General features: G+C 44.0%; 1 protein-coding gene across 6 annotated transcripts in view; it reads right to left on the bottom strand.

The window, feature by feature from the left end:
* The window catches only part of KALRN (kalirin RhoGEF kinase), a 1,598,314-nt gene that overhangs the window by 891,586 nt on the left and 680,628 nt on the right, over positions 1–26,100 (bottom strand). For all 6 annotated transcript variants that reach the window (XM_078682047.1, XM_078682045.1, XM_078682043.1 and 3 more), the window contains exon 7: positions 10,262–10,453. In XM_078682047.1, the coding sequence (XP_078538173.1) occupies positions 10,262–10,453 (192 nt within the window). The remainder of the gene's footprint in view (positions 1–10,261; positions 10,454–26,100) is intronic.

Genomic DNA, 26,100 nt, shown 5'->3' with positions numbered 1-26,100 from the left:
TACAGAAAGGGCAGGATTTCTGTCATCGGGCCTAAATTCAATAACAACTGTTCTAGTCATATTGGTAAAGAACAATCGCTTTTAAGGCTGTGAAAGCATGGCTCTGTTGCTAGATTTCCCTCCATAATCTCAGACTCCTCCCCTAGCTCGTTTGGAACTGACCCATCATTGTTTTATTTCCCGTTAGATGAGCCACCTACATTGGCTACCAGATACATAACCTTGTAACTCCCTGCCAAAGGCTGACCTTGTTGTTTAAGGCCACAAAAACACAAGTTTCAGGCCCAAGCCACAGTCCAAGACCTATAACAAGGGAGAGGGCCTTTAACAGCTGCTATAGCCCGACGTAGGAGATTTTCAGCAATCTTAGAATTTTCAGCCCACTGAGAGTAGAACATTCTGAATTAGAAAGCAAGAAAGACCAAAATAAACTTGAAATGTTGTGCCAAAAGGGCAGCATCAGCCATTATCAGCCCTTAGCGAGTCACTCTACTGTCTTCGATGGAGTGTTCAATATTCCAATGTTCTAATATAGCCTTGTAGCCTGCTGAAGCGGGCAATACCGACCATTAAAGGCCAGCTCCAACATTAAAGGCTAAAAGCCTAAGATGAGATCCTTTAACAAGGGTGCATGACATTAATAGCCAGTATAGCCCAGCTACGGAGGGCCATAAGGCTATTAGAACATACTGCCACTAAAGGGCAGAATGTTCTAACAAATAAAACAAAGGCCTCGTGGAGCCTGAGGGGACTGAAATCCCCGCAGGCTCCGTGAGGCTTTCGTTCACAGCAACAGCTGTGAATGACAACATTGGAATGTTGGAGCTCCGAGCTACTACTGGCCATTAGGAGCCCAGGGCACTCCATTCTTATTAGGAACCCAGGGCACTCCATTCTTTTCAATGGAGCTCCCAGCATTCAAATATTCAAATTACCGTTAAAAGCCCTGTTCTTTTGTCAGATCTTTTATAAATCAGGGCCAAGCTTTATACAATCTAGAATTTTCCTCTGTGCACTTCTCGAAAACTCTCCTTCAATACTTTACATTGATCAGTTCCTCACAATGCTCGAGTAAGATTGAGGGCACATCTTTTTACTGCTGACCCCTAAACTATTGAACTCTCTTCCTCTCAACGTATGCTCAGAAATCAATCCTTCGGAGTTTTGCAAATGCCTTCAGGCCTGGCTCTACCATTGGATCACTTTTCTATTAACTTTCCTAGTGCTGGATATCTTTCCTGTGTAGCTGTTTATACTGCAGAAGTAATTAATTCATTTATACTTAGATATCACATCCAGATATGATTCAATTTGTGAGCATTTTGCACAGTATAAACTGATAAATAAAATATTTTTGGATAGGATATAGGCTCCCCGAGAACTGCTCTGACTGCTGATTCGTATAAGATAGTGGTTTTGCTTTCGAGAGCTATGAAAATATTATTGGTTATCACACCCTGTGGTCCTCAATCATGGGTAAATAAATACAAAAGTATAACCTAAGATATTACAGCTCAATGTGTTGGGGGAGCAGGGAGGCACTGTGTAGTGATAGAACTCTTATGCAGGTAACCACCATAACCCACTTGATACTGCATCACTTGTTTCTAGATATATCATGCTATCTTCCCCTGGGAAAGATTTTGTTTTTAATCTGAGCTGTTGCCAACAATGGAAGTAATACTTGTACTGTGAATGTGATCGTCTTTTGTTCTTGATTTCTGTTTGCTATGTTAATTATAACACAAAGCTGTTTTGTTTAAATAAATAAAAAATATAACCACATTACACATATCAAGAATGGCTCAAGGATGGAGACGCTTTTAGTCCCACATCACCTATTCATGGGGGCTGTCACACCATGTATAAATGCTTTACTGGATGAATGGTTCCCGGCTTCATGCGTTTGGCAGGCTGTCTTCCTGAAATTTGTTTAATTACAGTCAGTGATTCATTTGTGCTGGTGTTTGCTGGTGCTTGATACCGGCATACAATTCTTAACACCTCCACTTTCTTATGATGGTCCACCACACGGTGGTGGTGTCCATTTTCAGCAAAATACATTAGCTTAGCAAATTAATGTACACTAAAAAATAATAATAGCAGCACGCCCAGGCCACTAGTATGAGCAATTAGCAACACAGGTAGGGCTGTGTGTGGTTCAAACTGCAGTAGCCTCCTAAGCGGTACTTTGGGCCATGGCAATTTTATTTTCACAAATTAAGCACCGATTACTGCACATCAAATCTTGCAGTCAAAAATAACTGAACTCTGCTCCCCACTCTGTTCTTAAATACCTATTACTTTACTACAATATTCTTTCAAAGGCTTCCCTTAAAAGTTACCACATTAACAGAGATACCTTGTCTTTAGTAGGCGTTTCATTGTTTATCTGGAGTGGACAGGCACACACAAAGATAAAGACACAGACGCACACAGACACACGCCTCCTCTCCATATATATATATATATGTATCTCAGTGAACTACTAAAGCTTGCTGCTGACGTCTGCAGGCCATAGTTATAATCCTGGCTGGGCCAAATCAAAAGGCCACTCTTTTGAGGCTGATACATTGTCTACCTTTATATTGGGCAGTAGTAACACCAGTAATGTGAGCATTTAAAACAGCAGGCATGTGGTATAATGTGATATTTAAAAACTGGTTGTAAGGAAATGCCTTTTTTGCAACATCACCCCCAGGTTTTGGGATTGATGCTGATGGTTTTTCGACTCTGAAGGTGCACTGTGGCCTACTAAACAGACCTCAGTGCCAGAGCTCTGACCCTTAAAAAGGTATGTGTCTGATTGATTCACCCACAATTGGCATAGGTTAACTTATAATATATAGTTCCGGGAGTGCCCAGGGTCTGTAATTTAAAGTGTTTCTTGTGGCCTTGCAGCACGTTCTGTGCCACCACAAGTGTGGCAAAGGAAAATTATGACTCCCAGCCCGTCACTGCAGGCTGGTAGAGCAGTTTTAAATTGCTAACTTGACTTTGTCTTTAATGCGATGGCAAAGTACAAACCTTCCATTTTAAAATGCAGACTACTGATTACGAAAGGCTAGTAGTCCCATTAGTGAGTACAGAGTTAAATGTTGGAAACTCAGCAGTGCTAACTTCTGAATGGGATTACTAATATGATACTTCAAGTAATCAAAAGAATCATTGCATTAAACCAGAATTAAAAATATATATATACATTTTTTATTATGGAGCATAAATCATATCAATTCATCCTGATACATGCATACGTCCAAATGGCTGCCAGCAGCAATTATCAACTATTAATATTGGCAAATTATCATAGCACAGTACATAGTTACGTATTCTGAGTACCCCCCAACACCCAAAACCAGTTCATAAAGGAACCTGTTCAATTTAAACATTCCATTTCAATAGATCTGGGCATGCGTCAGTGGAGTTATATGGTCTAGTACCTACAATCTTTAACATACCATTGCTATCTAAAAGTATTATTGAGGACGACCAGCAGAGTCCAGTCCCCAATTCCAAATGTATTCTCCACCCACTCCGCTATTGGAGCCCAGATCAGGGCTCCAAGTGTCCTTGCCCTCCTCCCCTTACAATTATATAGGGTGTTTGCCAAATTATACATAAAGAGCAGTCAGGAGAACCATTGCTGAACTGTTGGGGGCTCAGGGATCAGCCAGGCTGCCACTATGCTTAAACGTGCAACTGTCATGGCTATGAATATGAAGTAAAGCATACCACTGTTAACCCGAAAGCATAGACCCATTCCAGATAACATCAGGGGAGGATTAATTTCCACTTTCACTTTAAGTACCCTCCCTAAAAAAGCCCCAATCCCCTTTCTTAAGGTCTGTAGCTTTGTACATTAACAATACAGATCATATCAAAACAATACACGCAGGTCCTCCCCACTGAGAAGACACTTGTCATCGGATCTCTTTTTCCAACTAAACATCTTGGCCGGAGTAGAATATAAGTTGAATACAGTCGTGTAATGTTGGCTCCTCAGACCTGCAGTGAGCAGCACTTCCATGCTCACCTCAAGCGACTTCTGCAGATCTACATCCGTAACCCCCAGTCTTGTCTCCCATCTTTCTATTTGGCACCCTATATCATCCGACACTAAGCCAATCAGTACTTTCCCCTATCCTGGCCATCTCAGCGCACTTTACAAGCTTCAGGAGCGGTATTTTGGCGACCGAGAGTTGATTGCGACCAAGCTTGAGTATAAAGTCCATGGCCCACAAGTACTTATTTTTTTTGCTGTGCCAGGCCACTCTTTTGCTGGAGGTCAGTAAATGAGTACAATTGACAATGATTAACTAGATTCCCCAGTCTGGTGACCCCTGCTCGCTCCTACGGATTATAGGATTTATCGTGAAATATTGATGGAGAGGTGGTTGCTCTCCAGAGAGGGGTAAATTTAATATATTTGGTAATTCCTCTTTTAGCCTTAAGAAATTTCCCGACTTAACGCTCAAGTCAAATTTAATGTAATTTTTCCACAAGTGGCAACTTTAGTAAGTAGCCACATTGTTGCCCATAGATTTCCAGTGGCTGTTTATGGTTGCTGGCCACTAGACAGTATTCCACACTCCTGGGGGGAGGTAGCAATGACTCTCACAGGAACAAAAAGGGCCGTCAGTTGGGAGAGATGTGACTTCTCATTGACAGGAAGGCCAGACAGGGTGTGAGCCCTAAGGGCAAGCTTCACAGGAGAAACCACCCTTGAATGGTGAACACATACCAGAGGGGCTGCTCTTCTGTTCTTGTAGACAGGTTGGTGATGAGGAAGCCGTGGTCAAACCATTTTTCCGTTGGCGTGTAGCCCCCAAGTAGCAACACCTTTATGGTGGGCTAGGGAGCTTCACACACCAAGACAATGGTTCTGCCATTTTGAGAGTGGGCAGAATGCTAGATGCCACACTTTGCAGGAAGTCATCAATAGGCAGGAAGGGACCTGGTAGCCCACTGGCTAGTTGCCACATCCCCGAGGCACTCCTCAGAATAAAGGTAGCACCCCTGGCACCTAAACCTCAGATCACGTCTGTACTGAAGAGTGGACCAAAGATGGACTGCCCTGCTATTCCCTAGACTCAGCAAAGAGAGGCTGTATAAAGACTGGATTGTGCCTGTGGTGTCCACGAGCCTCAGACAGAAGTGACTCCAAGACTCAGTTGGCTGATTTCATGTTACAGCTACAGGGCCATAAAACAGTGAAGAGGCCTGCTTTGGTGAGTTGGTAGCCAAGAACACTTGACCGCCAACTTGCAGCTTGAGAGACCAAGTCCTGAGTCTCAAAAGTTGGACCTGAGTCTGCTGGACTAGGGAGATTCATCTGAGTACCGTTTTGTTGATAAGTCAGGAGTTATCACCAGTTAAAGAGAATCACTGATTTTGCTGTAACCAGAGACCATGGCAGCTGGTCTTTAGCTGGACTTAAATCAGACTTCGAGGGACATCGACCCCTGTAGCCGAAGTCACCAAAACCTAACAGTGGACCAATGAGTAACCCCAGGAAAACCCCAGTCACCAGATCAGCATCCAGGGCCACTCCTTTAAAGTCTATGGCATTTCACCCATAGAGTTTAGAACTGGTCTACAGACGGCTTTCAGGTAATGGTCCAACATACCCTCATTGGTCTCTGTGACCTGCTCCCTGCTGGAATTGGTCGCCAACAACAGGCCAGAGAAGTAGTTTACAACTTTACTAAAAAAAAAATCCAAAGTTGCAAAGTTATCCGCTAGTGTGGTCCATTACTATTATTTGTTTCATTGAATGAAAAGGCAGTGATTTCTTGTTCTTTTAAAAATACACATCTCAAGAACCCTCTGGTTTTTGTCAATTAGGTATCATTTTAAAGATAAAAATATAACCTATTTTTATAATTTGGTGTTGGATTTCATCTTGTCTTGTTTCTTTCTATTAGAAAGTTTTAGTACTTCTCAATGCTTTACCCCTGTTCCTTTGATAAAGCCCGACTACACAGAGCCACAGGGTTGTGCTAAGGGTTTTCAAAGAAATCTGACTGGACCCAGTACAGGCAGTGAGTTTATTACACTGGGAGAACTCACTACCACACCATATAATAAACCGCTTTTCTTACACTGGTACGTAGAAGTCTTCCCTGTTAAAAACTCACATCATTTTTCTTGATTTCTTCCTCGTGAAATTGTTTATTCATCCTTAAGTGTATATACAAGACAAGAAGTTTTCGACTTAATAGAGAGGGGCCCTTGTTCCTGTTGAGTTGTGTTTGTTTTCTCTGCCCCCTTTCTCCCTCGTACTTCAGAGTGCTAGCTCCTGGCAGATCTAGTACTGTAAGTACCAGTAACAGTACAAGTGCTGAGCATTGGCAGGTATCTCAATCACTGTTTCAACTCAGTAATGCCGAACTTCATAACATAATGTGCATAATTTATGTAAACTTACCTCGCCCTAAAATTGGGTGAAATTTCATGAAAGTCACACATGCCGATATGGTGTGATTTTTCTTTGCAATGGTATACCTCACATAGAAAAGCTACTCCAGATACGGGTACGACACTGGTTGAAGTAGGAAATGTCCACTTGGGGAGAAAATCTCTCTCAGTAGGATTTTTTCTACTCACACCAAACTCCTAAGGGTAAAAATCATGCACGCATTTGCACAGTGGGGAACTTTAAACTACGGGTGGGTGCAAAATCCGTTCCGCTCGCGGATTTTCGGCAATTTCGTGATCCGCGAACCGTGCGAATTTGCCGGAAAATCCGCAAATCCGCTCACGGGCAGATTTTTTTTTTTACAGCATCTTCGAGGATAATGCAGGCAGGATTCATTCTGGCACGATGCTCCTGTCACAAAAATTAAACCTCAACAGGAAGCACTTACAGAATGATATAAATAAAGCAGGTGCCAGAGTTGAAGCTTAAATTCAGTCACGCATTATAATCAGCCCAAACAACTAGTGAGCACGGTCGAGGCTAGGCAGGTGTGTTTCCTCCCCATATCTCTACCGCCTACAATTAGATGTAATCCTTGATGGAGGTCTTTGCATCTACGAGTTTCTCTAGCGCAATCCCCGTGTACTTCTTGTGACCAGGAGGCTGCTTCCTTCTCATCTATGCTCTGATCGGGCTCTGACCCTTAACCCCTTCACTGCGGCGGCTATTCCGCTGCAGTGCTAAGGGGGCGGGGCGGCCACGCGGCGGCCGCATGCTGGTGACGGAACCGCTCCGTCACCAGCGTCGGTTGAGCTATGCTGGTGACGGAGCGGTTCCGTCATGGCCCGCCCCGCTCAATAGAACCCTCAGCGCAGGCGCGGAAATCGCGCCGCGCATGAGCGTTCTATCGAGCGGGGCGGGCCATGACGGAACCGCTCCGTCATCAGCACAGCGCACCCGCAGCTGATGACGGAGCGGTTCCGTCATCAGCATGCAAGGGGTTAAAGAGGCATGTGAACCTGCATGGAAGCCCCGCCCGTTTGGCCCCGCCACACACACACACACACACACACACACACACTAGGGTATGCAACATCTTCACGCTCTTTCCTCACAATGATGGACAGCTCACTCGAGGGACCTCGGCGCCCAAACAACTAGTGAGCACGGTCGAGGCTAGGCAGGTGTGCTTCCTCCCCATATCTACCGCCTACAATTAGATGGAATCCTTGATGGAGGTCTTTGCATCCACGAGTTTCTCTAGCGCAATCCCCGTGTACTTCCTGTTACCAGGAGGCTGCTTCCTTCTCATCTCTGCTCTGATCAGTCTCTGACCCTTAAAGAGGCATGTGAACTCGCATGGAAGCCCCGCCCGTTTGGCCCCGCCACACACACACTAGGGTATGCAACGTCTTCGCGCCCTTTCCTCGCAATGATGGACAGCTCACTCGAGGGACCTTGGCGCCCAAACAACTAGTGAGCACGGTCGAGGCTAGGCAGGTGTGCTTCCTCCCCATATCTACCGCCTACAATTAGATGTAATCCTTGATGGAGGTCTTTGCATCCACGAGTTTCTCTAGCGCAATCCCTGTGTACTTCCTGTTACCAGGAGGCTGCTTCCTTCTCATCTCTGCTCTGATCAGTCTCTGACCCTTAAAGAGGCATGTGAACTCGCATGGAAGCCGCGCCCGTTTGGCCCCGCCACACACACACTAGGGTGTGCAATGTCTTCGCGCCCTTTCCTCACAATGATGGACAGCTCCCTCAAGGGACCTCGGCGCCTTTCGGCGAGGGTGCAAAGTTACAGACATACATGCGACAAATGGCAAAAAAAATCCGCAAGTTCGCGGGAAAATCTGCGAACTCACTGATTTTTTTTGCCATTTCGCGCGAATTTGCGGACCGCGAGTCCGCAAAATTCGCCCATACTTACTTTAAACACATTTCAAGTAAAGGAAAATCCATGAAACTAGGCAAGATTACACCGGTGTAATGAAAAGTGTGTACGGTCCTGATTACAGGATACGGAGCACTGCTCTGCCCTCACCAACACCACATTTTTCTCAGTCCTAATAGGCCATTTGCAGACAGGACCCATGTGAGCATTGGTAAGAAACAGATCAATCCCTCGCCCTTCCTCCAGAATGAAGACAAATGCCCGCTCCATTGTCACCCTAGAACACTTGGCTCCACCCAATAGGATATGCACCATCTTGTGTAGGCACAAAAGTCGAAGGCCTGGAAGAATAAATCTTGTTCTAGGGCTTTAACCTCCTTGAGATGGAAGACCACTATTATCACCATTCGTTTAAGGGGTAGAGAAGTGAAAAGAAAGGGTGAAAGAGTGGAGGAGAAAGCAGGTGTAGAAGTGAAAAAACTAAAGGTGGACAAATAATATGATCTTTCAAAGATTCCCATAGTAGTAGAACGAGGTACAGCGCAAAAACATACAACTTAAACCCCAGTTTAAATTATAGTTAGTGTTGACATCAAGAAGCTTGTCCATTATTAAATTGTGTGATGAATTTGATAGAGAAAACTACTATCCAGCCACTGATATATTAAGATCTGGGTAGAATCAGTCCTTTTCTTAAATAAAACAAGAAGAATTCTAGCATTTAAAAAAGCAGAGACCTTGAAAAATAATAGAGAAATACTGTTTTATTATGAAGAAACAATAATGTCACACATTATCTACCTCGTTAGATCTGAGACGTGTATACTGTATTGATATTAAAGGCCAGTATTTCCTGAAAAAATGTCTACCAGTATGAATTAGTCTAACAAGTTTAATTTTTGAAAGAGCACATACTCTCTTTTTCTTTAATTAATGCCCTTTCTGTCCCCGCAATAGGAGAAAAAGACCCTTAGGTGCACACCTGGATAGAACAAGCTAAGACTTCTTTTTCACTTCTTTCACACCAGACGCGCATAAGGCGTCTTTAAAACCACGTTCCCAAATGTTTAACAGACATCACCTTCAGCTCGAACTTCTAAACAATGGTCTTCCTTTCTCTGAACCACTTCCCTCATTACTCAATCTCCCCACTGACTTTCTCTTTCTCCTGCAGTCTCACTTGGTTTCTCTCTATCTTGCTCCACGTCATCTTTCTGTATTCTCCATCTTAATACATATCCATCTCGACTTTCTTCCTATTGTTCTTCTTTAATCCTGGTCTCACTCTATTTCTTAAAGCTACTCGTGATTCTCATCTCCGTATAACCACCTATTTGATGCATTTCAATGTTTCTATAATCTCACATCCCTCACTTCGCCTTCTCCCTTTCATCTGTCCATCCTCTCGCTCATTTTTGACCTTCTACATACTTTTCAACTGTCTTCCCTCTCTCATTTTCTGCCTTCTCTCATTCATTCTTCCAGTTTTCCATCTCACTCCCTATGCTCCTATATCTAGCAGTGGGAAAACATTAAGTTGGTGTTCTCCAAAAATGCTTCACTACTAAATCCGTACTCTATATGGTACTGAATGCAACACTAGCAAATCAACCTAAACACTTTAATTGTATGAATTAACTCAATAAGCAAAGAATGCTTGCTGAAGAAAAGAAATATGTAATTATTACTGTTGGATGAAATAAGCTAATATGGTGAACCGACAACTTGTCAATTTATGGGAACAGGAAAGAAATTAGTGGGGGGAAATTTACTTTTTGACATTTTACAAAACGTAGAACTTGTCTTCACCTTATCCACTTGAATCCCATACACCACTCCTTTTTAATAAGAGTCTATGATCTACTTTTTTGGACATAGTGGCTGTCATCTTTTGCTTCATTCAGTTATCATGTAATATGGCCAACAATACACTTCACAAAGCTCACCTGCTCAGCTTTTTGATGGAACACCGCCGACATTGCGAGGATCGTACTGCGTTCATCAAGGGCAGCTGCAAAGCTCTTCCACTCTTGATCCAGTTGGGTAGAGATCTGCTTGATCTGCTGGGAAGCATAGTGACCTGCCTCAGAAAGCCTGGATGCCACAGACATGATCCGATTGATGTTGACGTACGCATTCTGGAAAGAGAGAGAAGACAAATGTCACTTACCACCGCTATCAGGCATTAAAAGAATGACAGAGCAAATACAACCCAGCTGCAAGAATCTGATGCGTCTGAATATATACAGAAAATGGAAATCGGAGAAATGAATATTGTGGGGAACTTTGTCACATTCCAGATTCTTCTATTACTATATGTACAACTGTGTTACGGAACTAATACGTTTCTGGTCTTAGAGATACAGTATGTACTCCATCCAGGCAGCCGGACCAAGGAAAATCCCTCATCTTGTTTTGGGACATCGGCCTACAGGCTGCCTTATACGAGCCTACAACGATCATCATCCTAGATCAGTCTACTGCCTCAGCACTGGTAACTCTTTGCACAGTCACTCAAATGCGCCAGCTTGAAGGTGCTACGCAAACTGCTGGCAATAACCAGTCCATTATTTGCCACATTTCCGACAGTATTACTGGTCCGTCGCACCTGGGTGGATTTCACAGAGACATGCAATCATTCTCAAAGATATTTGGAAGTTCTATCATAATGGAATGTAAAGGCCAGACAAACTGAACTCCAAGAACAAGTTCCTCTTGCTTATCCTCCAACACATGCACTTATTGATAAAAACAGTAAACAAAAAAATCTGCAAAATAAGCAAAACAAAAATTTAAATAACTAAAAAAGCTACAAGAAAATAAAAAAATTTAACCCTCAAGGACGCACACAAAAAAGAATCTAAGAAAGAAAATGACTACTTCCTTCAAACATGCATTAGGTACTACGTCAAATTAAAAAAAAATGTTTTATACAAGCTTTTTTAAAGTATTTTACAAGCATGTCAAAATTTTTAAATATATCCCCATTATTTTCAATATTTTGAACTATCTTGTAAAATAATACAAATACTACGCTATTTTATTAAGGTTTTAAAATATAGCAAACAATTAATACTTGTTTGAACTTATGTAGTCACAAAATAATTTATTTGTTTCATTTTGATGGAGTCTTAGTAATTGAGGGCCTAATTTGGAGCTTGGCAGACAGGTGCTCAGTCACAAATGTCACGGATATCCCTTCCACCTAATTACAAGGATACACTGTACTTGTAAGAAGGAGGAGAACTGGTCCACAAAATTCGAAATCAATTCCAGAGTCTCAAAAAAGGTAGTATGTTAGTAATGGAACTGCACTAAAGGTAGAAGGTGTCAAATAGAATTTGACTACAAGAAAACCTTACTAAAGGCGTCTTACTAATGGAAGTGCCCCTCACTAGCAGATCTATGAGTTTTGCATCTAACAGTAATAAAGAAAACCCACTCAGCATTTTGGATCCACCCACTCTTTCATAATGGCAGGAACAACATGATTTATCCAACAGAATTGATTGTATTTTATTAACATCCGAAGGATCAAATGCTAAGTTGACTCCATCAAATATCATACTAGACTCAGAATTCTTCAGCAAGCATGTTAACCTACAGATCTATCCTATTAGCAGTAGTTTTGCCATGGATTGTCTAGGTTAAACTGATGTCCAAACATTGCACATAGGATAAGTGGTTCCATAAGGCAAGGTATGGTAACAGATAGAATTAGGATGCCACCTAGTGGAGGGGGAGGGGAATACTGCAAAATGAAAGCGACATTGTTTTTTACGTTGAAGCCTACTAGACAGCACAATTGTCTGGTTGCAAAGGCATATTGGGGACATGATTAAAGCTTTTCAAAGAAAGCATTTCACCCATTGCTTACCATTGGCTTTGTGTTTTGTAATTCACATTTGCTTGATTTCTATTTGCTAGCTTTACTTGTTTTAGATTTTCCTGCATGCTTCTTCCCTCCCATGGAGAGGGGGCTGTTTATCACCTCTCTGACTGGCCCCTTGTATTCTTCCATGAGGGCTGTCTTTCGCAGAGCTCCTTTCTCTTTTGCGAGAGGCACCCCAAAAGAGTAAAAAAAAAATCAGTTGACTCTCTTGTATGCCAGCTCACAGCAGTAAACGTGCTGTATTTCTTTAAAAAGGTTTTCTGCCTTCTATCTTTCTGCTTGACTGATTCTACTTATCTCACCACTACTAGTTCATCAATCGTGCATGCCTGTGAAGAAAACATTTCCGTTTACGAACTTGTTTATTTTAGTCAGTGCTCTTTACTAATAGCATAACTTAACCCTCTTCATCAGTTTGACACCAATGTCATAGGTGTTGGAAGAAGGGTAGTGGAGGCAACTGAAGCACCCACAAAATAACCATGCTGGAGTTCAGAAGTGAATGAGCAATAAACAGACTTTACATTATCTATCTTGATACATTTGCTAAGCAAAGACATGTTTCAACTGTTGGGTTATGTCTTCCAGGCAGGTTGGAGTTTTCGTTCTCCAACTACAAAGTGAGAGGATTTGTGTGACAATCTTGCTAGGGATTGGTAATCGCTAAGGAAATGCTGCAGAATGGTTTTTATTTTCTAGTTCACAACAAAATGTAAATGCTAGTAAATGAACTGTACAAATATTTCAGAATATAATATGATTAGAAAAGCACAAATGAAGCACACCTTTTGTAAATTTTAAGTGTGGTGGAAACTACACTTTAATAGAATTTTAAAAAATGAATACGCTAGATGATGCCTATTTCCGCACGTTATTGTTTGTGCGCTGTATAGTTTTATCAGTAAAACTGCATGTCATTGCAAACATAATGGTAATTTCAAATGAAAATATGCTGCCTGTAATGACAGTGACTCCCACACCATGCATACTTCACTCTGACACACCACTCCATGCCTCTCCACTCTATGACACAATACTACACAACACTATTTTCTTGCCGTGCTGACCAGCAGACACTCAACGCCACTCCACTCTACGTCCCTCCACTCTATGCCATTCCACTCTACAACACTCCACTCCAATAACATTTAGCCATGCTGAACAGCCACGCTATTATGCAACATTGTAAAAACACATTGGCAAAGTCAATCGCTCTCGGATAGACAATACCTATTGGCTTTGACAATGCTTGTTTGTCAGTGTATGGCAAGCTCTAGAACAGCGTTTCCCAAAGTGTGGTCCGCGGACCCCCAGGGGTCCGTGACACATTCCCAGGGGGTCCGCAGGACTTGAGTGCCTAACTTGGTATAAAAAAACTAAACACTCATGAGCCCTCGCAGCACATAAGGAGGTGTGAATATACTTAGCGCCGCGGCGCCAAGACTGCCATTCAATCTGCCCCTCAGGCTCCCCACACAGGAGAGGTGTGAATGTCATTGCCTCTGGGGCGGCAAGACTGCAATGAAATCGGGCCAATCACCATTCAGCTGTAGGTGCAAGCTGAAGGGTGATTGCCCTTATATATTGTGCTATTCAATCTGCCCTTCACCCGACCTCGAGCTCGCACAGCAGTGTGTGTGGTTCCTGTTCTGTTTGTGACCAGGCCCCGGGCATTTTCCTATCTGTCCCCATTTGCCCTGAAAGCAACTGCGTGGCGAGATTGAAGAGCGCTGGAGCACGTTGAATGGGCAGGAGGGCTCTTCTTCTGGAACTGCATGTATTTCATTTGTGTGTGCGTGTTTGTGTGTAGATTTGTTTGTTTTGTTTTGTTTTGTAATTGCATTTAAGAAAGCAGTCCAAAATCTGTGACGCATCCACTCAGGACTATATTTATTTCTTTATTTTCCAGTTGACCTTTACAAAAAAAGTGTTCCACTCGAGTTCTTTGCAGTGGTTTTTCCAGTCAGAAGGCGCAATACTTAAGCCTGTTGCTTTGACCACAGCCTCTGGCTCACCAACATTACATGCTAGCCCCCACCATTGAAGTTTATGAAGGAAACGTTTTAACACAGGGCACTGTTAAGATTTATGTTTTTGCTGACTTACAACTTTGAAAAATAGTAGGATTGTGTGATTATTACCACAGTTTTCAATTCGATGATCACCTACCTCTTTGAAATAGCATTTCCACTGTAGCAGAAAGGTTTGCTTTAGTCTCTCGACTTCTTCCTGTTCCCCCCCCCACAAACCCCCTAACATAGGTTGTGCCCTTTGTTACATGCATAACCCTTCTAACATTCATTATGGCCTGTGAGCCCATTACAGAAGTGCAGTGCTTGGACCAAGATGCCCGCACAGCGTGCAGAGAGAATTCATGAATTGGACAATCCAGCGTGCTAACATTGCAGTGGGCACTCCGACTAGTGGTACCTGCCATACACCATGAGTGGAGACAAAGGCAAGCTTGTATTTTTAAACGAGCATTGGCAATGCAATAGGTCTCGCATTAGGAAAGTGTGAGCTATTGGTATTGTAAATGACAATTTTTTTAATGTGTGTTGGCTTTGAAAATATATAAATTAATAGCAATGTTATTTACAAAGCCAATAGCTTACACTTTCCTAATGCGAGTCCTATTGGCTATGGCAATGCATGTTGGTAGCAAGCAAGGACAGTGCTGTTGTGGTGCTGAGTGATGTGGTGGTTGGGCTGAGTGATGTGGTGGTGCCCCAGAGTGATGTGGTGGTGCCCATGAGTGCTGTGGTGGTGTCCCTGAGTGATGTGGTGGTGTTTCTGAGTGATGTGGTGGTGTCCCAGAGTGATGTGGTGGTGTCCCAGAGTGATGTGGTGGTGTCCCAGAGTGATGTGGTGGTGTCCCAGAGTGATGTGGTGGTGTCCCAGAGTGATGTGGTGGTGCCCGTGAGTGATGTGGTGGTGCCCGTGAGTGATGTGGTGGTGCCCGTGAGTGATGTGGTGGTGCCCCTGAGTGATGTGGTGGTGCCCCTGTGTGATGTGGTGGTGCCCCTGAGTGATGCCCCTGAGTGTGGCATGCAGCAGTGTGAGTAATGCAGCAGTGTGAGGCGGGCAGCAGTGTGAGGCGGGCAGCAGTGTGAGGCGGGCAGCAGTGTGAGGCGGGCAGCAGTGTGAGGCGGGCAGCAGTGTGAGGCGGGCAGCAGTGTGCAGCGGGCAGCAGTGTGCAGCATGCAGTAGTATGAGTAATGCAGCAGTGTTCAGCAGTGTGAGGCGTGCAGCAGTGTGTGGCGTGCAGCAGTGTGAGGTGTGAGGGTGTGAGGGTGAGAAGGTGTGAGGGTGAGAAGGTGTGAGGGTGAGAAGGTGTGAGGGTGAGAAGGTGTGAGGGTGAGAGGGTGTGTGAGGGTGAGAGGGTTTGTGAGGGTGAGAGGGTGTGAGAGGGTGTGTGAGGGTGAGTGAGGGAGTGTGAGGGTGAGTGAGGGAGTGTGAGGGTGAGGGAGTGGGGGTGTGAGGGTGAGGGGGTGTGAGGGTGAGGGGGTGTGAGGGTGAGGGGGTGTGAGGGTGAGGGGGTGTGAGGGTGAGAGGGTTGTGAGGGTGAGAGGGTTTTGAAATAAACCAAACATTGAAAAGTTAGTAGCCGAGATGCAGCACCATCCTTCCCATTAAAATGTTTTGCTTTTTGCATATTTTTCAATATAAAATAATAAAAGCTTTATTAATGCATGTATTTGTTTGGTGTGTACTTGTTTGTGTATTTTTTGCGAATTACTGTTTTAATTTTTTGAACTTGAAATTGTACAAATTGCTTGGGGGTCCCCGGCTTCCAGTAGTGATTCAGTGGGGGTCCTCAGGAGTCAAAAGTTTGGGAACCACTGCTCTAGAAGGTATAAACTAAGCAGCGTTCCTCCTTGCACAATACTTTTAGGCTAAAGCTTTGGAGACGGTTTAGGTAGCTCTCTTTTAATTTCTCTTTTTAGCCAAGATCCGCACTGGAGTACATGACGTCATGAAAATGACGTGCAACCACAACACCAGCATAGCTCCAGAAAAATCACAAGGAGCCTTAAACTTGAGACTGCAGTGGTGCAAGGTATCTGCTAAATTAAAATCTAAGTCATTACCAAAAAAGTCCGCTTTCAGCTGTACAGAAAGTAACTAGGCATTTTCCCATAAATTCTGTGAGTGAGATTGGGCTTTTTAAAGAACCAAGCTCTGCTGCTTGATTATTTTGCCTTCTTTCTGTATTTGTATGCAGTTATTGCTCCTCGATGAATTAATTTGCCTTCCCTGACCCTGGCTATTTTTATTTCTTTTCTCCTGGAAGGCTCTCCGGCTTTAATAATAGCATGGCTGTGATTAAATGGACTCCTGGGAAGGCGGGATGTTGGCACGCGAAAGAGAGAGAGTCACTTCTATGGGCGGATTCCTTGTTTCCCAAATCATATTAAATATTGAGGGACAGAAGCCGACAATAATGGAGGCGGCAGCTGTCGTCGCATTTACATTTTACAGCTAGGAAAACGTCAGCCTTTATTTTTAAAACAGGGATGGAATACTCAGTTATTTACAACAACTACCGCAGTTTAACAGCACCTTGTGTGCAAACTCCCTAACATAACAGTAAACGAAGAAGACCGCTGGAGATGAGCTATATTTTAGCGTCCAGAGACTGTGCATAAAGAGGGTGATGCCCGGCTGCGTTGCCGGTAGCAAAGGCATCCCTGACAACCGCTGTCTTCAGCTGCGGGCCCTGCCGCACAAAATCCTACCGGACACTTACAAAGTATTCCGAGTGAAAAATGCACGTTGTGTTTTGGGAATGGGCAGTCCAGCTAAATCAAGCAGCGTAGGATCGCTGGATGTTAATAATAATTGAAATACAAATAGCAATAATAATAATAATAACAAAGATAAACCAGCACTGGCAAAACCAATAGGTCTCGCCTATGCAGGAGCTATTTTGGCTTTGGCAATGCGTTTTTGCCATGTTATTCACCAGTGTGAATGTTGTTCAGCATGGCTTAAAGTTAGTGGTGTGCAGTGTCCTAGAGTGTGGGGGGGCAGGGGAAGTGTGTCGCAGATTGGATTTGTTCGGGGTAGAATGTCGTAGAGTGGAGTAGGGAGAGTAGGGGGAATAGTGTCATAGATGTGAGTAGTAAAGGGGTGTAGAGTTCAGTGCTTAAGTGGCAAAGAGTGTCGTAAAGTACAGTGCCAGAATGCAGTTTCACAGAGTAGAATGGTGTGGCGTAGAGTGGTGTGGAATAGGGTGCAGTGGATTGAGCTAGTGAGGTGGATTGGACTGAAGTAGATTGAGGTGGATTGGATTGGGGTAGAGCGGGTTGGATTGAGTTGAGTGGGTGGACTGGAGAGGATGGATTGGATTAGAGTGGGGTGGGGTGAGGTGAATTGAAATTAGATGAAGTGGACAGGATTGAGGTGGATTAGACTGGTTTGGGGTGGACTGGATTAGAGTAGGGTGGTTTGAAGTGGAGGGAATTTGAGTGGAGTGCAAGGGGGTAGATTGGAGTGGAGGGGCAGATGGGATTGGAGGGGGTGGAGTGGGGTGGATTGGACTGGAGTGGGGTGGATTGGAGTGTGGTGACTAGATGAAATGGATTAAGTTGGGTGGACTGAACTGGGGTGGATTCGATTGGGGTAGAGTGGGGTGAATTGGAGTAGAGTGTGGTGGGTTATAGTAGAATAGACTGGACTGCAGTGGAATGGGGTGGATTGGAGTGGGGTGGACTGGATGGGATGGATTAGAGTATGGTGGATTGAAATGGGGTGGGGTGGACCTAAATTAGGGCAGGAGTGTGGGGTAGATTGACATTTATGGATTGAAACTGGGGTGGGGTGGAATGATTGGAGTGGAATGGAATGGGTTTGAGTGGGGTGGATTGGATTGGGTTGATTGGAGTGGAGTAGATTGGACCTCAGTGGGTGGATTGTATTGGACTGAGGTGGATTGGGGGGAGGTGGATTGGACTGGGGTGGATTGGACTGGGGTAGGGTGGATTGGAGTGGGGTGGGATGAATTAGACTGGATTGGATTGGTGGATGGAATGGAATGGGGTGGGATGGATTGTATTGGATTGGGGTGAGGTATATTGGGTTGGAGTGAGGCAGATTGTTTTGGACTGGAGTAGATGGTTTTGGATTGAAGTGGGGCAGAATGTTTTGGATTGGAGTAGGGCACATTGGTTTGGATTGAATGGGGCAGAATGTTTTGGATTGAGTGGGGCAGATTGTTTTGGATTGGAGTGGAGCACATTGTTTGGGATTAGTGAGGGGCAGATTGGTGCGCGACAGAATGTAGTGGGGCTGATTGTTTTGGTTTGGAGAGGGGTATATTGCAGAGGGAGAGGGGTGGATTGAATTGAGCTGGACTGTATTGGTGTGGGTGGGTGGGAGTGAAGTGGGGTGGATTCTGATGGATTGGAGTGGGATGAATAGGTATGGCATGGTTGGATAGGGGTGAGTTGGATTGGAGTGGGGCAGATTGAAGTGTGACAGGTTGTTTTGGATTGGAGTGGGGTGAATTGGGTTGGGGTGAATTGGGTTGGAGTGGGACAGCTTGGACTGGAACAGATTGGACTGGAACAGATTGGAATGGGGTTGATTGGATTGGTGCAGATTGTTTTGGAGTGGGGTGGATGGTTTTGGAGTGAGGCAGATTGGAGTGAAACAGATTAGAGTGGGGCAGTTTGCTTTAGATTGGAGTGTGGGCAGACTGGAGTAGGGCAGACTGCTTTGAAGTGGGACAGATTGTTTTGGGTTGGAGTAGGACAGATTGTTCTGGATTGGAGTCGATTGTTTTCGAGTGGAGCAGATTGTTTTAAGTGGGGCAGATTGTTTTGGATTGGAGTGGGGCAGACTGGATTGGAGCTTATTGTAGTGGGGTGGGTTGGGAGGATTGGAGTGTAGTGGATTGGAGTATACTCGATTGGGGTGAGTGGTGGGAAGTGGTGTGGACTGAATTGGTCCGGGGTGGAATGGATTGATTGGGGTAGAATAGATTGAGTTGGGTGGATTGGTGTGGACTGGAGTGGAGCATATTGGAGCGGGGGGATTGGGATGCACTATTATTATGTGCTAAAGCATCATTTCAGAAATTACACATAAGAACGAAACAATGTCATTTTGCAATATGGTAATCCTCATATTTTGGGAATAGTGCCCGCAAGCAAACACAAAAGAAAGCATGAGTACAAAGTGAGAAAAGATGAAATGGCAAAATAAAAGAAAGTTAACTATAGAAACGAAATCTTTGCAATTCGGTTTGCTCTGCTGGGCACTTTTGCCAGTCATGCCTTCTGTTTGCCGGGCACTACAAGTTAATAAGAACAAAAAAGTACCTCAGTCATGTCAAGTTAAAAAGAACAAAATAGTACCTCAGTCAAATAAGGAGCAGCAGATGGGCACTGATTAAGCTGAATCAATCAGTGATTGATCCCTGTGCCACAGAGAGGAACAGAAATGACTTTAGGACTGTCTCGAAAAATTACAAGGAAAAAGAACAGATGATGGATGTAATGCTGAACAATTCAAACATTTACCCTAAGTCACAGATATGGGTTTAATCCTTAATTTTTTTGCTCACCGCGCCACCCCAGTTTGGACCCAGCTAAATTATAAGGCTGTAAAGAGTGCCACACAAGCCATCAAATGGTAACAAACAGGCAGGCCCCAAGCTCTTTTTGTTAACAGTGTCACACAAATAAGACGCATGACTAGCACATGCTCTCGCAGGCTCAACCCTAAAAATGTGCTTAACATTTAATCTTGTGCTTCCATTGCACAAGTGCCATTTCTAAGCACTTCATTTCGCTCAGTGTAATGTACTTAACAAACCGACCTCACAAGCAGTGCTATAAAGTAGGGTGGTCCTGCCAGATTCCTTCGAATCCCAGTTCCACGAGCTGTTTCTCAGGGAAACATGCAGAATTTGCCCTGGTATAATTTTCTGACACCAGGATACAATTCAGAAGTGCCCCCATGTCGATTGCATTCCATTTGGAGAAGTAACCTTCAGGTCACGAGGGGGCTTTCTTATTTTCACTGCAACCCTAGCCCAAAACAAAGGCCTGATTTAAAGGGCCATCAGTCCTTCATTTGTTCAAGTGTCATCCTGACTGGTAGCCATCGAGCGCCTAACACCTATAAGCAATGGAAGGAAAGCAAGGTGCATAGCTTATCACTTTATAAGTACTTAAGAGAAACTATGATTTGGAGGCAGATTTTTAGCTGTATTCAATTCCCTATGTAAGAGATGTGCTTGCGCTGTAAGAATGCAACATTTATCTGTCTGTAATAATAACTACACAAATAGTGATTTAAATGGCACCTACTCATTTATTTTTTATATAATTCTTTTATAACGTTACTCATCCCAGTGTAAGGTCTCAGAGTGCTTTATATCACAGAAAGAGACACAATAAATCATACAATTGTGTACATAAATGTACAGTAAATGTTATATAAGGCAATGCGGGTAATAAAGTGATGGGACCAAATATCATACATACTTATAGGCATTATATTTTAAGAATGAATGGTCGGAACAAACACAAAATCAAGATACAGAGCCTAACGCAGTGATGCTGGTGGTCTCTATTAACAAGACTTATTACTTTCCAAAGGAACACTTCTTTGCAATCTTTGAATAACAAATTTAGTTTAAAAAAACCAATAAGGACCTAAACACTGCTTACAGTTTGCATGCAGCACTTTGATGCCAGTAAAGAGATCACTGTGCTATGTTAAGAGGCTTGCAATTTGTGAAATGAAAGCAACAAAATGATCTCAGGATCAAAAGCGTTGGCCCACTTACCTAGCTATATAAAATACAAACCTGTGATCTGCAGGTTACACGGTGTGCTTTGTAGCAGGCTCATTAACCCTCTATTCTACTTTATGAGTCAAGACTGACTGGTGAAAAAACAGAACTCTCCCAGAACTGTGTGAACCGCTAGTTTTCTTACAATTAATATTATTCCCTCAAATTCTTATAGGATTACCTTAAAATCGCTGGGCACACATTGATATCTGCTCTGGGTGTATTAACCCCCTACTATATATCAAATAAAGCTTCTTTGGAACCAATTAAGTAATCTAGAACAGATTTACTGAGACATATGGCCCTGTGGTCCATTTCTTTTCACAAGATTTAAAAAAATATATAAAATGTATAAGTTGACTGTCAGACTCTGCTTTTCAAGTTCTGCAACCCATGGCTCTACCTCTCCCCACTCCCCAGCCACTTATGGGTTCCATTACTAAATTTGCTTGCAAGGATGAAAATCTGATTCAACGTTGCGGAATTAAAATTTGTGACCTGCAGCTCAGCAAGTTGTTCAGCAAGTGTTTAACTCTCTAAGTCAGTCTGGTACTTTAGTGGTATCTGATGGTTTCAATTAGTAAACTTTCTTAATCAGTAGAATTTCCCTCTTTTTCCCATGGCACATAAATAGTCCAAATATAAAAAATGACACACACTAAAACAGGACTCACTCAGTAGAAAACATTGGTTTGTTCACTAGAAGTGTCCATTGAAACGGCTCATGCTACGGTTCTGTGTGAATGTAATAATAGTAGCATTTAACAATACGGCTGCCCCACCCCTAGTCACAGCAGACCCTCGGGGATATCTGGGATACCACTGATTCATTCAGGAGGCGATGCAGTTCTCTTAGCCGCACAACAACCAGTCGGAGTCTAGCTGGGCCTATAAAACCTGGGTGACTAGATGTCCCGGATTTCCAGGACATTCCCGGTTTTCAAAGGGCTGTCCCTGAGTCCCAAGGCGCTTTTCATTCTACCAAAGCATATCTCCCACGGAAGCCACTTTCACTAATCGTGGAACCAATCTCCTTATGAGTGTGACGACCTGCCCTGGAAGATGCTCCTTTCTTTGGGCCAGCCATTTAGATAGGTTAACATTAGTTTCAAAAGAAGTGCTCTTCCAGTTCCCAACACCTGTAGCGTGGCGGAGCTGAAGACAACATGGGTGACTTTTTGGACCGTTGCTGTGGAGTCCTTCTGACGCGCGTCGCGGGAATTAGGTTGCCTAAATAACATAACAAACCTCATACCATAACGAAGATTTCACTGTTGCCAGATAACGGTCGCGCATGGAAAGTGCAGGTCAGTTAGCTCTTCTTAATCGTATTAATTAGCCTAGGTCCCAAAGATTTTAAAATGATCTTCTTGCAGTGCATCTTGTTTAAACTTTAATATCTGGTAAACGGTCAGGTGTCTGGAGAGCAATTTCTGTGTATTCAGTGCACAAGAATACAGCTAGGGCCGACAGCTGCTTGAGTGGATGAGAACACGCAGTGAAACTACAGCAGCATCACCCACACAGGACTCCCTTCGCAGCATAGCTGCTTGCCAGCCTCTTCAGCCAGCCAGGAGTGGTGACCATTGGCTGCAGCAGCAGCTGTTCGACCGGGCAGAAGTGGCCTCGCCCAGGTGCTGTGTGGGGACGAGGTAAGATAACGTCTGCTGTATGTCCATACTGGTGCAGTCGGCTTTCATCTTGGTTCTTGGCTGACATGGCGCCTGGAAACACTCCTGGTCTTCCACTGTCCCCTGCAGGACATCTATAATGTATACATCTCTGCATGATGCTCACACACCATGCATCTCCTGACACGGATACCAACTCGTTGTTATTCACCAATGCTTTTCATTATTGGGCCTCTCCAATTCCCCATAAAGCATCCCCTTGTCCTTCCCCCACATGAAATCTTTATTCCCATATAGCGAATAGTTCTATCCTACCCCAGTCCCTGGCCAAAAAAAGTCTTGCAGGTGAATAACCCAAGTTTATTGTCCCCTTTCAGGCATTTGGAGGCCATGTCCTTCCCTTCACTGAAGCTCTGATAGTCCTGTGGCCGTATCCCAAGTTTAAACACCTGACCCTATCATTCGCCAGAGAAATAAGTGGTTATAAAACACTAGTGTGATCGTGGGTTGGTCCTTGTTATCTGGGGGACCAATAGTTCACTGGACAGTGTGGTCGGTGGGTGGAGGGGGGTTGGTGTTTGTCTATAATCTGTTTCAACGTGTTGTTGTGTCTGTCCTTGTTTCCGGTTTGACTATTAAGGATTTCTGTCCTTTGATTTAATACATTCCACCCTTTTGTGTGGAAATGTTTTGCAGATTTTGTTCCAAGTTGTCGAGATTCTGGGGCATTGACAGTTGCATCTGTTCTTGGTTGGCACATGATCCTCCAAAATGTGAAATGTCTAGCTGTGGGGGAGGATGTTGGTTACGTTTAGTCTGGGACCTGCTCTGGTTGAAAACCGTCAGTGGGCGCTACTGGTCTTGTGGGCTGGATTGTTCGGGAGAGGGTGCAGGTTGGCGCCCTGGGATGTTCACACCTCACTTGTGCATGGTTTTAGATGTCCTTCTGGGGACCTTGTGTAGTGGACCCTTGCATATGGAGTTTCCTCTGGTGAGTAAGTTGCACCCTTTCTAAAGCGCACTGATTGCTGGGACACACTCCTTGTAAATACTTAGTTTGCTTCAGGGTAGGCATGCGTTTGAGTTGTAGTGTGCATGCTAATACTAAACACAGTTGCAATGAATTCCAGTTTCTTGGGACCTCTCATTGTTTAAGTCCTAAAACACACTGCAATCTAATTAGACCTTGTAATGAAGTGCATGATTTGACAGTTGAGTAAACTTGCATTTGTTTTTCTTGCACTTTGTGATATCAACACTCCCGTAGTAAGTCCCTCATGCGTGTGTACGATACTAATCTTGGCACATCTAAAAGTTTACATAGTGTTTTTACAAATCAACATATTACTTGCTATCACCCAGGAGGGTATCGTAGTGCTGAGCAGGTTAGTCGATCCGTGTCTAGTGAAGGTAGGGGAGCTCTAACGTGCCCCTAGGAGTCTGCCAAGCAGGGGCGCCCTCATCCATTGAATGCGCTGTTCCCAGGACAGCGCTTTGAAGTGAACCACGCAGCTGCTCAGTGATTCAGTGTGTGCGCAGTGACCAGCTGCCTGCAAGGGGAAGTCTAGGCTGTCCAATGCGGTGCACTCAGCTCCTCCTGACAACCCATTTTACTGTGCTCACATCTATAACCTGGTGTGGGTGCAGAGGGAGACTCCCATGCTAATGAGGGAACACCCACTGGTGATAGCGCTGGCGTTATACATGCGCCAGCAGCCCTTAACCCCTTCGACGCTCATGACGAGCTGGGCTCGTCATGAGGTAGCCTCCTCGCACGCTCATGACGAGCCCAGCTCGTCACGTAACATGCGATACCGCAAATCTCAGCGTACGGGCGGAATTCCGCCCGCACGCATGCGGTTAATGGAATACCAAAATGCCCAGGGGAACAAAGCAGGTGCTCTTACCCATTGCACCCCAGGCCCCCAGTTGTTACGCATGGCTGTCTGCTTTTCACTGGTAAGGCATTACTGAGGTCTTTGGGCCTGTCAGCTGTGTGTGGTTCTTGCTTAATATTCGTTTGCAAACCTAAACTGTTTTCACTATTGGATACAACCTTTGGCTTTCTGGGAACCTTCACCTTAAGGTAGCTATTTTACACAAACCACGTCAGGTTCTTTATTAAACCAAAGAATATTGCACGTTGTTCAATTTGTGGCCGTGTGTTGCCAAGATGTACAATTCGGTAACCATGGCCTGAAATTGTTTTTAATTGCATCGCTCAGCTGAGGGATGCTTTCCTAGTACACTTCATCGTTTGTGAAGCTGAAAAATTAATTTGAGCCATACCTTCAAGTATATAGGCGCAAAATGACTGCTACAGACGTGTCCCAAACATGTTTTTTTTGTTTTTTGTTTATGATCATTAGTTAGTCAAAACAACTAGAGAGTGAGGGAGAGAGGCACTCTTAATCCCCCAGGAAATTATACAAATAACAGAAGAGTGACTACCCAGACATCTGTGAAGGGAACACACAGATGTTTGTAAAAGATACCTCACTCACCAACCTGGTTGGTGACATGCTTCATCATAGGGTCCCCACCAGAGAGGCCGAGTGCCTCCCTGGTGTGCTACAACGCCTGCAACTGCAGCGGAGTAGGTTTTTTTGTGCGTGTGGGGGTCAGTGCAGGTTAAAAAGTAGCCAAATACTACCTTTTGAATGATTTATTCGAGGTGAGTTGGTTACTATTAAAAACAAGTGACGGATCTATGCCAGCTGTTTAGCGTAGCTAGGAGGATCCGATTAAATTAGGAAAGTCAAGAGGTCACTCTCTTAATTTAATCGGATCCTCCTAGCTACACTAAACAGCTGGCATAGATCCGTCACTTGTTTTTAATAGTAACCAACTCACCTCAAATAAATCATTCAAAAGGTAGTATTTGGCTACTTTTTAACCTGCACTGACCCCCTGACGCACACAAAAACCTGCTCCACTGCAGTTGCAGGCGTTGTAGCACACCAGGGAGGCACTCGGCCTCTCTGGTGGGGAACCTATGATGAAGCATGTCACCAACCAGGTTGGTGAGTGAGGGTCCTTTTACAAACATCTGTGTGTTCCCTTCACAAATATCTGGATAGTCACTCTTCTGTTGTTATTTGTAAGATCATTAGTTACCATCTTTTCTAACTGGGAAGATGCTGTTTGTTGTCTTATCTGCTTTAAATGTTTCAAGCAGGTAACAAAAGAAATAATAGGTTGGTTTGCTAATTGTTTTCAGCATCCTATGCTATGTAGATCTGTAGCATTCAAAAAGGGAATGATTCCTTTGCCTTTTTATGCAGGACATTCTTAATTGTCACGCATGCATTGCAATGCTTGACATATTAAACTCGACATAATTGCTGAACTAGTAGGGCAAGAATTAAGTGAATCGTCCAGGCCATCACTTTCATGATGATTTTTCAATCCGTTCTGCTTCACATGAGTGATGTCAAGAAAATGGAATCTTAGGGT

Source organism: Lissotriton helveticus, chromosome 3_1 (assembly GCF_964261635.1).
Source record: "Lissotriton helveticus chromosome 3_1, aLisHel1.1, whole genome shotgun sequence".
Taxonomy (NCBI): Eukaryota; Metazoa; Chordata; class Amphibia; order Caudata; family Salamandridae; genus Lissotriton; species Lissotriton helveticus.
This window is presented reverse-complemented; position numbering and strand designations above follow the sequence as displayed.